This window comes from Stomoxys calcitrans, chromosome 4, assembly GCF_963082655.1.
Source record: "Stomoxys calcitrans chromosome 4, idStoCalc2.1, whole genome shotgun sequence".
NCBI classification, from domain to species: Eukaryota; Metazoa; Arthropoda; class Insecta; order Diptera; family Muscidae; genus Stomoxys; species Stomoxys calcitrans.
The window spans coordinates 180,544,963-180,558,461 of record NC_081555.1 but is presented as its reverse complement, the minus strand read 5'-3'; the positions used below and the strand labels follow the sequence as shown (position 1 = coordinate 180,558,461).

General features: G+C 42.1%; 1 protein-coding gene across 3 annotated transcripts in view; it reads right to left on the bottom strand.

Moving 5' to 3' along the window:
* Positions 1 to 13,499, bottom strand: part of LOC106082995 (uncharacterized) — an 80,601-nt gene that overhangs the window by 26,164 nt on the left and 40,938 nt on the right. Inside the window, exon 3 of one of the 3 annotated variants that reach the window (XM_013245784.2) lies at positions 9,508 to 9,616. In XM_013245784.2, coding sequence (XP_013101238.2) covers positions 9,508 to 9,616 — 109 coding nt within the window. Of the gene's footprint in view, positions 1 to 9,507; positions 10,825 to 13,499 lie in introns of all 3 variants that reach the window. The other 2 variants (XM_013245783.2, XM_013245782.2) reach the window with 2 other exon arrangements.

The window sequence follows — 13,499 nt, the reverse complement described above, 5'->3', positions numbered from 1 at the left end:
GATTGACTAAATGATATCTTCGAAATTCAAAGGTTTAGGTATTAAAAGGTAAAAAGCCATAATACTTATTTGGGACTGTGTTCTAATAATGAAATTTAGCATAAATGGTTTTTTTCTTGAAAATAATAGCAGGCAGTAAAAAAAAGTTACTAGATGTGAGAGAAATTGTGCACTTAGTGCTAAAATTTGTACTATTTGGTAATTTCTTTACGAATTTACTTAGGTTAGGTTAGGTTAGGTTTAAGTGGCAGTCTGTCATCAGACTCGCTTAGACGTCTTTGCCCATTGTGATACCACAGGAACAGAAGACGGAATATGAAGCATCCAGAGGTGCCGCAGTGCGAGACCTCTTTGGAGAGAAGTTTAACATGGCATAGTACCTCACAAATGTTTCCAGCAATAGAACCGCTGAAAAATTTTTCTAATGGTTTCGCCAGGATTCGAACCCAGGCGTTCAGCGTCATAGGCGAACATGCTAACCTCTGCTCTACAATGGCGAATGTTCACATCCGCTAAATCGGACAGGTTCTCAAAGAAATGAGAACCTAAAGTGGAACTCCTTCTAACTGCTACTGCGGAACACCCACAGAGGGTGTTCTCTTCTTCTTCGATGTCCTTACAGCTTCTGCAAAAGTCGTTGCTGGCAACCTTCAGTCTGTCAGCATGTAGTTCCTAGTCTCGCAAGCTCGTCTGATTTAGAATTCCCTGGGATATCTCTGTGGCCCGGCACCCAGAACAGGTGAATTTTGAACTGTTCAGCCATCTCGTTGTCGACAGCCGAGGGCGGTTTTTGTGTTCAGAAATACATACGTTCTCCGGGATTTAATGGCTGCATGGCTGTCTGAAAAGATATTTATGCCAATCGTCGTAATGACATTATATCTTAGCCATTTATCACTTCCTTAATTGCAAGGATCTCTGCTTGATACACATTGCAGTGGTCGGGTTACCTCTTCGATATGACCAATTCTAGATCTTTAGAGTACACCCCAAAGCCCACCTGGTCGTTTACTATAGAAGTCTATGTAACTTCTGTTACCAGGGATATCGTAGTTCCAATCGGTTCTATCAGGAATACTGGTACAGTAATTTTTATCAAAAAGCTGCTCAGGTAGTGTGTAATCCACACTGCCTGGAATATCGGATATTGTATTAAGGATAACACAGCGTCCGTAACCGCCACATGACCAATGAGAAAGCTCCCTTAACCTCACGGCAGTGGTCGCTGCAATTTGGGTAGCCACAATGTCCAGAGGCATAAGATGTAGCATTAAATTCAGTGCATCAGATGGTGTTGTCCTCAGTGCGGCTGTGATGCACAAACAAGCCATCCTTTGGATCCGGTTAAGTATTGAGCAGTAGGTGGATTTTTGAAGCGTCGTCCATCAGACCACAACACCATATAGCATTATAGGTTCGACAACTGCAGTATATACCCAATGCATGACTCGCGGTCTAAATCCCCAACTTTTGCCAATGGCTCTCTTGCAGGTGCATAGGGCAAGAGTGGCCTTTCTTGCCCTTTCCAAAATGTTGGATTTGAAGTTCAATTTCCTGTCCAGCAAAACACCCAGGTATTTTGCGCTTTCTGCAAATGAAACATTCTTCCCAACCAAGGAGACAGGTTCCACTGTAGGCAACTTGTATCTCCTGCTGAAAAGAACTACTTCTGTCTTGCACGGATTTATACCCAGACCACTTTCGGTAGCCCTCTTTGTAGAGCTTCCTGAGGTATATCTCTTAGAGTGTTGGAAGACTTTCCCCTAACCACAATTGCCACGTCATCGGCCACTTTTACGCCTTTTTCTTCCAAAGACAATAATATATTGTTAATGGTTATATTCCAAAGTAGAGGAGACAGTACACCTCCAAAAAGTACAAATCGTATATTTAACGCTGTATTGTTTACTTAGTGGCCTAGAGCTTTGAAATTTTACGTAGATATTGACTATAGCAATCCGAAAAGTGTAACTAAACGCCTTTTTGTACAAAGGAATTTTTGTGCTACTAAAAAGTCTTACCAATATAGCATAGCTGCATTTCACTCAAATAGTACTAAATTAGGTACTATTTGGCTCCTATTTTTCAGAAGGGGCTTGAGCGCTTCACACAAGAACAATTGTATTTAAAAAGTGTTTTTATAGTCACCATAGGCGGGGGACATACCAACTAGTCGATCCGTCTGTGTAAATTACGAAATTTTGCACAAATTCTTCGTAATGATGTAGGTCGTTGGGGATTAGAAATGGGCCAAGTAAATTTATATTTGAATATAGCTCCCATATAAAATCGTGCATCGATTTGACTTCTTGAGACTCTGGAAGCCGCAATTGTTGTACGAGCTGTTTTGTTACAACTTCCAACAAACGTTGTAATGACAGCTTACCTCTGGGGGCTGGGGTACAGCTCACCGAGGAAAAGATGATCTGGGACTGAGACAGAAAAACGCTTTAGAATATGGGGTTCGGATTGCGAGTGGGCACACCCTAATACACGGTTGGGCACTGGACTTCGGGCCTCGGTGGGGGTAAGAGGGGCATCTCCACTGGATGCGATTAGCAGCCGCGGTAGGTGACACTGGGCACACCCTAATACTCAGTAGGTCACGCAGATAGATGGCTATAAGGAACACCTGATACTTGACACCGTTCGGTTTCACTTGTGGACACGACATGAGGAGACAATGTGTACTCAATGAGATTCGGCTGCAGGGGGCAGATGAATGGCAAAGAGGCACACCCCAATGCATGGCTCGATAAACTCATTGGTGGCTAGGAGGCACAACCTAATACACGTCACAGTTAGGGTTAAAGGATGTTCACGGCACAAGGATGCGCAAGATCTCACTGTTGCGAAGCAAGATATTCGGGCACGGTAAGCAAAAGAAGTCACATCCTAATATACGGTATGATACACTGTTTAAGGCTAGGAGGCACACCCTAACACACGACCCTGTTAGGGTTCACTGGGGGGTGATGGCATGAGAAGGCGAGAGGGCACGCCATTTAAATATACGCCATTGTTTAGATCACTCTCAACGACGCACAGTGGGATAGAAAAATTGAGAACGGATAGATTTAAGTCTCAGAAATTTGAAATGGTTAGAGCTGAGGTATTATCGAAGTCAAACGCAAAAGGTAGGCACCTAGGTATTCCGGGTGCCACTTGGCAGGGCCTTAAATTTTACCATCTCGGCATTTTGAAAATTGTTTCGGGCTGTAGCAGAAAACTGCAGTTGTTCCCTTATTTTTGTTTTTTTTTTACAAATAATTCAGTTACGCATTTATGCTTGACATTTATTCTAAAAATAAGCGAAAAATTTAATATTTCCGGAAAACGAAAATTCATGAAACAAGTAAAACAGCATTAAGTTTTTTATGCCCCATAGCAAATGCAAATTTTGCCCATGAACACATTCCACTAAGGAACAGGGGCAAACTTCTCACATATCAATGAGTGCAGTCGCATTTAAGTTTTAAGCTCAGGGATAAGGGGCCTCCTTTTTATAGCCGAGTCCGAACGGCGTGCCGCAGGGCGACACCTCTTTGGAGCGAAGTTTTACATGGCATAGTACCTCACAAATGTTGCCCGCATTAGGAGAGGAAAACCACCGCTGAAAATTTTTTCTGATGGTCTCGCCAGGATTAGAACCCAGGCGTTCACCGTCATAAGCGGACATGCTAACATCTGCGCTACGGTGGCCTCCATAGCAGCTTTATCGAAATATGTCCCGATTTGGACCTAATACTAATAAGTTCAAGTCATTGTTCAATTGTGTATAACAAATATTGATCTTTTTAGTAGCTTTATCTAAAAATAAACCGATCTGACCCATATACGATACGGTTGTCGAAAAGCCTATCATAAGTCACTGTCGTCGAAATTTCATATTATCCCGATAGAACTACACGTCCTATTGAAACGTATTTAGTGGGTGGTCCGGTCCCAGACTCTGTCCCAAATATGTATATCTGATTTGTAGCCAACTCCTAAAAACCTTTCATTTGATACCCATTTTCATTCGATACCCATTTTGTAACGTTGGACATTCATGCCCGTTCTGGAGGTTTTTGGGGAGGCCTCCTTCGTTGGGGATGCCCCGTCAACTCCTTGGACCATATTCTTATAACTAGCCAACCCGGGACCGCTCCGCTGCGCCTTCTTTAACACTCTAATATCTTTTTGGGGTGGAGACAATTCGCCCTGAATGAGGATATGTAATTCGTGTCACTGTAACCTATGTTCAGCCTATGCCGCTAAATGCCTGCGTTCGAATCTTCAGTGAAATCGGATTATAAATGCGCCTTATATGGGGCCAAGACTTTTAATCGAGATATCGGTCTATAGGGCAGCTATATCCAAATCTGGACCGATTTGGGCCAAGTTTCAAAATATGTAACTGTCACAAATTTCGCGACATCGGACAGTAAATGCGCCTTTTATGGCCCCAAAACCTTAAATCGAGAAGTCGGTCTATATGGCAGCTATATCCAAATCTGGACCGATTAAGTCCAAATTGAAGAAGGATGCCGAAGGACCCAACATAACTCACTGTCCCAAATTTTGGCGACGTCGGACAATAAATGCGCCTTTTATTGGCCCAAAACCTATGTTCAGCCTATGCCGCTAAATGCCTGCGTTCGAATCTTCAGTGAAATCGGATTATAAATGCGCCTTATATGGGGCCAAGACTTTTAATCGAGATATCGGTCTATATGGCAGCTATATTCAAATCTGGACCGATTTGGGCCAATTTGAAGAAGGATGTCGAAGGTCCTAACACAACTCACTGTCAGCAAAATTGGATAATAAATGTGGCTTTTATGGGCCTAAGACCCGAAATCGGCTGATCGGTTTAAATGGGGGATATATGAAGATATAGTCCCAAATAGCCCATCTTCGAACTTAACCTGCTTATGGACAAAAAAAGAATCTGTGCAAAGTTTCAGCTCAATATCTCTATTTTTAAAGTCTGGAGCGTGATTTTAATAGACAGTCGGACGGACATGAATAGATTGTCTTAGATTTTTACGCTGATCAAGAATCGGATCGGAAATAAATGTGTTGCAAACGGAATGACAAAATTAATATACCCCCATGCTTCGGTGGTGGGTATAATAACATAAAACATGTAAAAGCGTGCTAAGTTCGGCCGGGCCGAATCTTATATACCCTCCACCATGGAGCGCATTTGTCGAGTTCTTTTCCCGACATTTCTTCTTAGGCAAAAAATGATATAAGAAAAGATTTTCTCTGCTATTAGAGCGATACTAAGATATGATCCGATTTAGACCACAATTAAATTATATGTTGGAGACCTGTGTAAAATGTCAGCCAATTCGAATAAGAATTGCGCCCTTTGGGGGCTCAAGAAGTAAAATAGAGAGATCGATTTATATGGAAGCTGTATCGGGCTATAGACCGATTCAGACCATAATAAACACGTATGTTGATGGTCATGAGAGGATCCGTTGTACAAAATTTCAGGCAAATCAGATAATAATTGCGACCTCTAGAGGCTCAAGAAGTCAAGATCCCAGATCGGTTTATATGGCAGCTATATCAGGTTATGAACCGAATTGAATCATACTTAGTACAGTTGTTGGATATCATAACAAAACATGTCGTGCAAAATTTCATTCCAATCGGATAAGAATTGCGCTCTCTAGAGGCTCAAGAAGTCAAGACCCAAGATCGGTTTATGTGGCAGCTATATCAAGATATGAACCGATTTGAACCATACTTAGCACAGTTGTTAGAAGTGATACTAAAACACTATGTGCAAAATTTCACTCAAATGGGATGAGAATTGCGCCCTCTAGAGGCTCAAGAAGTCAAGACCCAAGATCGGTTTATATGACAGCTATATCAGGTTATGAACCGAATTGAATCATACTTAGCGCAGTTGTTGGATATCATAACAAAACACGTCGTGCAAAATTTCATTCCAATCGGGTAAGAATGGAGCTCTCTAGAGGCTCAAGAAGTCAAGACCCAAGATCGGTTTATATGGGAGCTATACCAGGTTATGGACCGATTTGAACCATACTTAGCACAGTTATTAGAAGTGAAACTAAAACACTATGTGCAAAATTTCAGTCACATCGGATAATAATTCGGTTTATATGACAGCTATATCAGGTTATGAACCGAATTAAATCATACTTAGCACAGTTGTTGGATATCATAACAAAACACGTCGTGCAAAATTTCATTCCAATCGGATAAGAATCGCGCTCTCTAGAGGCTCAAGAAGTCAAGACCCAAGATCGGTTTATATGACAGCTATACCAGGTTATAAGCCGATTTAAACCATACTTAGCACAGTTTTTAAAAGTGATACTAGAACACTATGTGCAAAATTTCAGTCAAATCGGATGAGAATTGCGCCCTCTAGAGGCTCAAGAAGTCAAGACCCACGATCGGTTTATATGACAGCTATACCAGGTTATTAACCGATTTGAACCATACTTAGCGCAGTTGTTGGATATCATAACAAAACGCGTCGTGCAAAATTTCATTCCAATCGGGTAAGAATGACGCTCTCTAGAGGCTCAAGAAGTCAAGACCCAAGATCGGTTTATATGGCAGCTATATCAAGTTATGAACCGATTAGAACCATACTTAGCACAGTTGTTAGAAGTGATACTAAAACACTATGTACAAAATTTCAGTCAAATGGGATGAGAATTGCGCCCTCTAGAGGCTCAAGAAGTCAAGACCCAAGATCGGTTTATATGACAGCTATATCAGGTTATGAACCGAATTAAATCATACTTAGCACAGTTGTTGGATATCATAACGAAACACGTCGTGCAAATTCCAATCGGATAAGAATCGCGCTCTCTAGAGGCTCAAGAAGTCAAGACCCAAGATCGGTTTATATGGCAGCTATACCAGGTTATAACCCGATTTGCACCATACTTAGCACAGTTTTTAAAAGTGATACTAGAACACTATGTGCAAAATTTCAGTCAAATCGGATGAGAATTGCGCCCTCTAGAGGCTCAAGAAGTCAAGACCCACGATCGGTTTATATGACAGCTATACCAGGTTATTAACCGATTTGAACCATACTTAACATAATTGTTAGAAGTGATACTAAAGCACTATGTGCAAAATTTCAGTCAAATCGGATGAGAATTGCGCCCTCTAGAGACTCAAGAAGTCAAGACCCAAGATCGGTTTATATGGCAGCTATAACAAAACATGGACCGATATGGCCCATTTGCAATACCAACCGACCTACACTAATAAAAAGTATTTGTGCAAAATTTCAAGCGGCTAGCCTTACTCCTTCGGAAGTTAGCATGCTTTCGACAGACAGACGGACGGACGGACGGACAGACGGACGGACATGGCTAAATCGACATAAAATGTCGCGACGATCAAGAATATATATACTTTATGGGGTCTCAGACGAATATTTCGAGTAGTTACAAACAGAATGACGAAATTAGTATACCCCCCATCCTATGGTGGAGGGTATAAAAAATTTACGTGTGTTTGTGTGTGTGCAGAAAAATATTTAGTCAGAAGCAAAAAATGTACAACGTGTACTCACTGAAATCTGAATCAATCTCCTTTTATGCATTCACTCATCTCGTTGTCTTGTTATCTCGTTTACTAAGTTGTTAACCGTTTCAAAATGGGGACTGAATCCGAGGATAGTCCATAGGCTCTACAGGAGCGTGATTAGACCAATACTTACTTACGCCTCAGTAGTTTGGAGGACTGCTATAGAGAAAAAGTGCAACCTAAGGACCATACAACAGGTTCAGAGAACATGTTGTCTTGGCATAGGCGTAGCGATGAGGACCACGAACAATAGGGCACTGAAGACTATTCTATTTAGATATCCGACCCATTGACATACAGATTAAATGTGAGGCAGCCACTGCGGCTATGACACTTAAGGCGATGGGAGAATGGATTAAGGATGGGAGCAGCTCATACCATCGGGGTATAATCGAGGCGACGATAGGAAACCTGGAAGGGAGGGAAGAGGTTTCGAGTGCGAGCCACTGCTGCCATCGGCACGGATGGGTCAAAGCTAGAGAAGAGAGTGGGCCTGGGGGTTTACATTGAGAACCCAAGGACTGAGATCTGCTTTAGATTGCCTGACCATAATACGGTCCTGCAGTCGGAGTTCGGGCGATCACGGAATGCATAAAGTGGTGTGGTGCTAATGCGAGGAGGTCGAGTGTGAACATCTTTACCTACAGTAAAATTGCCATAAGGGCAATAACAACCTAAGGTCACGAACAGTCTTGCAGTGTAAGAAGGAGATTAACGCCTTCTCTGAGGATGGGAAAATCCGCATCGTTTGGGTGCCGGGTCATAACGGAGTAAGGGGAAATGAAAGGGCAGACGATTAGGTGGTGAAGGCCAGAGGACTGCCGACAATAAACTTGGCTAGCCCGAAGCCTTTCGGGTCGACGCAGTCCGAGTTAAGGGAGTGGGCGACGAATGGGCAAGCAACATTGTGGAACAGCGAAACGGTCGGTAGGAGGGCGAAAATCCTATGGGGGATCCAGATCGTGCGAAGACGAGGCTATTACCAAAAGGAAGTAATAAGGAGGTCAGTAGAGCTATTGGTATCATAACGGGACACATGGTAGTACGAGCTCACTTTTGTAAAATCGGTGTGGCAAGTGATAGCATGTGTAGGGCATGCGAGGAAGATGATAAGACGTTGGAGCATTTCCTTTGTCTAATGGATACCGGCACTTAGGTGGATACACAATACCAGACATGAACCAACTTGGGGGAGTGGTATTGAAAACAATTAAGGATTTTGTAAGTAGCACGGAGAGTTTAAGAGTTTACTTTATAGTATATAGTGCACTCTCTTTTTAACCCAACCTAACCTAATCGTCTCATACAATGTTGTATTTTTAAACAAAGAGTTCAGTTCTTGAAATACTGTGTCTTGAAAGCAGAAATCAATGGTCTTGCGCAGGCGCTTGGTTCCTAATTTTCGGGCCGGATGAATATATCACTTGTATTGGGTTGCCCTTTCTTTTAAAAAATCCGCAATTACTTTTTGGGCAACCCAATATAACGATTGGCTTAAAATCACTTTTTGATATGATTTAGCCACGTCTGTCTGGTCCGTTTTCCGTCCGACCATTTTTCCTCTACATCAAGCTACATGAGCAATTTTAAAATGAAATCGACTCTCTGTTAAAGATAGCCTTTACTCTCCTGCTACTATGTTCAGCATATTAGAATGAGTTCGAATCCTAAGCTTAATACTATTAATGGCAAAAATGCACTTTGCAGGGCGCACCTCCGATTTCGCTGAAAATAGATGTGTAGATGTAGGTTGGACCACTTCCCACCAAGTGGGTGACTTTGGCCCCTTTGCCCCAAAACCGGACTTCATATTCGTGTTCCTGGAGTCCATATTAGAAGTGGTGCAAAAAATGAAAAAAATCGGGGATGCGTCCTGTAAAGTGCATTTTTTCCCCTATTAATAATTTTCATAAACACAAACGCACTCACCTTCTTTGGTTACAGCTTCTATATTACAATCATTGTTGTCGTCCAGATCACAGTTGTCCTTATTTTGGGCATCACCATCGCCATCGTAGTCTCTAGATTCGTACTCGACCTGGGAAGTATCGACATCGTAGAAATTAACACGGGTTACGTGTCGCACATAGTTAGTAGTGTTAGTATAAAAATTAGAATTATTGCAAGTGATAGGGGGTGGAAAGTTCTTGGGTGGGTCACAGCAGCTTCTGCTGATCGAGGCTGAGAACAATTTGGTTGCAGGTGAAGCTGTTGCCGGCACCGTGGTGGGTGCAGCAGTGTCGGAGACATGCTCCGGTATGGTTTCCAGTGTTTGTTGTGATCGAAAACGTGGAGGTTTGGGTACAGCATTACACATTTTGGGCTCGGGCGGTTGCTGCAACTGCTGCGGGTGGAGGTATTGATACCATTCCCCGCCACCTCTATCCCCACCGAAACAGTAAGGAGCATAATACGGTGGATTACTTTGGGGCAGTGGTGGCGGAGGTGGCGATATAGAAGCTGGCGATTGAAAACAGTGATAATGACTAGTGTTATTCGCTTCGTCTGCATTTGTGTTGTACTCATATGCGGGAGTATCTGCGGGAGGCGTTGGTGATGATGATGTGGATGGTGCTGGTGCTGGTGCTTGCAATGGTGGGCTAGTTGCGTAATATAATCCATATGTTGTTCTATTGTTGTTGTTGTGGTCTTCCACCGCCGCCGTCTTGGACAAACGACGGCCGGCATAGGTGGCAGTTGGTATGGCAGTATCGCCAGTTGAGGTGGTCGATGAGGCGGGGCTACTGCTATCGTTTGAACTTCTTCCATCACAGCCATTCGTTGAATATGGCGGCAATAGTAAAATCACCACCATTCGATCATTTGCGATACGTATTGAATTCTTTTCTGTTTTATTTGGGCATTCGGACACAGACACACACACATATGTACGAGCGTAATTGAAGAACTCATTAAATCATATAATTCGCACTTTTCGTTTTCTTTTTGCGGGAGAGGAGGTTGGGGAATGGCGATTGTCATAACAATCGCAAAGGGAGAAAAAATAGTCACTGTCTGTATTGCGGTTTTCTTGTGAAGGAGGCACTTCGTTTCCTTTTCCTCTCACGCCATTGTTTTTCGATTGTCATTTTTTTTTTCTTTTCACATTTTGCCGCTTTTTGTTGCTCACTCGTGCCTAAGTTTTCATCAAATTCGGTACATTTTTATTTTTGACTTTGGTTTTATAAATCATTGCTGTTCTTTTTTGTCGTTCACTTTAAATTATAGCTGTTGTTGTTGTTGCTGCTGTTGTGGATTTTGAAAAACAAAAATAAATGCAAATTTTTGCGGAAGATGACTTCATAGTCTGTCGTACTAAGCTAGGCTAGCAAATAAAAGCTATTTTTCCATAAAACCGAAAACAAAAAACTTCATATTTGTATGAGTACTTACGTCGCCGGTCGGTCGGTCGGTTGGTTGCTTGGTAGCTCTATAGTTTTTTTTTTATTATATTTTATTGCTGCAGTTGTTGAGTTGTGCTCTTTACTTTTTTTTTGCATGATCATCTGCAGTTTGCTGTTGATGTATGAGTTTAACGTTTAAACTTCATTCACATGATCTCAAAACAAAACAAAAAAAGAAAAACAGATGTACATAGGTACTATGCAAGTTTAAGCATGACGTGTGTTTGTGTGTGTGTACAATTACATTCGCAAAGGTACTTGTACTCTTGTTTTTTTTTTTTTTTTGGTTTGTTCTCTATCGGCGTCTCTTTCATATGGAAAACTTTGCAATGAGGCAACAACAATTGCTTATAATGTTACGATTTTTGTTGAGTTCAAAGTTAGAACCCACAACAACCATCGCACCGCATCGCATCACCATTAGCTTAGAGACAAAATGACAATTGTTGAAATGTGAATTTGTGTGTGTTCGCACTGGTAATGACATTAAATCGACATTTGTATGCAATGATGACATTGATCCATGCAAAAAACATTGGTGGGAAATGAGTTGACAGAAAACATGGAAACGATGTAGAACTGGGCTAATTGCGTTTCAACTCTAATACGAATGGACTATGGAGTCAATTATACTGCGTATGGGGTGTGTAGGCTACATATGTATACTTTATGGTGGATAGCATAATACAAATTGGACATTTTTATATAGAGGCAATATATATTAACGCGGACATTCGCAATCCCAACCGATCTAACACAATAGCCAGATATATCCAAAGTCTTGGCTTGACAGTTAATGATATTAGCTAGCAGACTATCAGTTCGAACCTTCTACTCATAATTCTGTCCATATTTCATAAAGGAAAATTAAGGAACACCTTTTGTATCAAAAGTTTTGCCGATTCAAGCACAATAAAAAGTTGTCTCCTTTTCATAGTTGAATACCTCAAAAATGCATTTAGCCAGCACCGTGGCGTAAAGGCATAATGAGTCTTTTTTTCTTATAGGCATGGTTCTGAAAGAATATCGAACGCTGAGACTTTTGTGACCTATTTTAACATTGAGATTAATTGTATATGCTTCTGAGCAGATGCTGCGTAGTAGTCTTCAAAAACGTGAGGCCACCGTAGCGCAGAGGTTAGCATGTCCGCCTATGATGCTGGACGCCTGGGTTCGAATCCTGGCGAGACCATCAGAAAAAATTTTCTACGGTGGTTTTCCCCTCCTAATGCTGGCAACATTTGTGAGTTACTATGCCATGAAAAACCTCTTTTCAAAGAAGTGTCGCACTGCGGCACGCCGTTCGGACTCGGCTATAAAAAGGAGGCCCCATATCATTGAGCTTAAAATTGAATTGGACTACATTCGTTGATAGGTGAGAAGTTTGCCTCTGTTCCTTAGTGGAATGTTCATGGGCAAAATTTGCAACTTGCAATACATCAAGCGATGAACTACCTAGCGCCCGACCTAGCCGCTATATTCACAGCGCATCTAAGCCTATATAATCTGACGGGCTCTCACGCCCGATATGGACACCATGATAAGAACACAATACCTATCGATTTGCTCACATACAAACAGCATGCATATTGCAAAGGGAAATCGCTGGAACCCGCCCCGTACGAGGTTGTGTATACAATAAGAGAAACTTTCAAAGCCCAGATGTACACATTAGAGCTACAATAACATCGTATAGGCTTTTAACAATGTGAGGACAGATACACGCATTCAATTCTTAAACCAGTACCAGGTGGATCAGGTTCCCAGGGACTGGAAGGATTTATTGTAAACAACAGGTGGATAAATTGTGGGTCCCACAACATATGGAGGCCACCGTAGCGCAGAGGTTAGCACAGCCGCCCATGACGCTGAACGAATGAACATTATCCCCTCCTAATGCTGGCGACATTTGGGAGGTACTATGCCATGTAAAAACTTCTCCCCAAAGAGGTGTCGCACTGCGGCACGCCATTCGGACTCGGATATAAAAAATAGGCTCTTTAAAACTTGAATCGGACAGCACTTATTGATATGTGAGAAGTTTGTCAATGTTCTTTGGTGGAATGTTTATGGGCAAATTAGCAATAACATACGGAAAAGCGATAAATGGCACAGGGGGTCATTTTATGGCCAATCCTATGGCGATGTGATTTGAACCTCTCTGCTACGCAGACTGAAGTGATTTTAGCCTGTGTCATACGCAGCAGATTTTATAATATTTCTAAATTCTGGAAGTCGGAATTAGGAATGCCAAAAGGGTATTGAAGGTGACATAAAACTGAGCTAGACGTTAGAACGTTAACCCAGACAAGACAAAAATCCGTACTAAGAAGGCTTGCAGATGTTGGTCACGCACTATGGGATAGGGCCTCAATCTGAGATTGCATATTTCACTGGCTCTACAGAAGAATAACTGGCAGACGGCGAACAACGCCCACTAGGGCACTGAAGAAAATTCTATTCATCCGACCCGTAGGCAGGTATAGGTTTAGGTATGAGGTAGCCACTGCTGCTTTG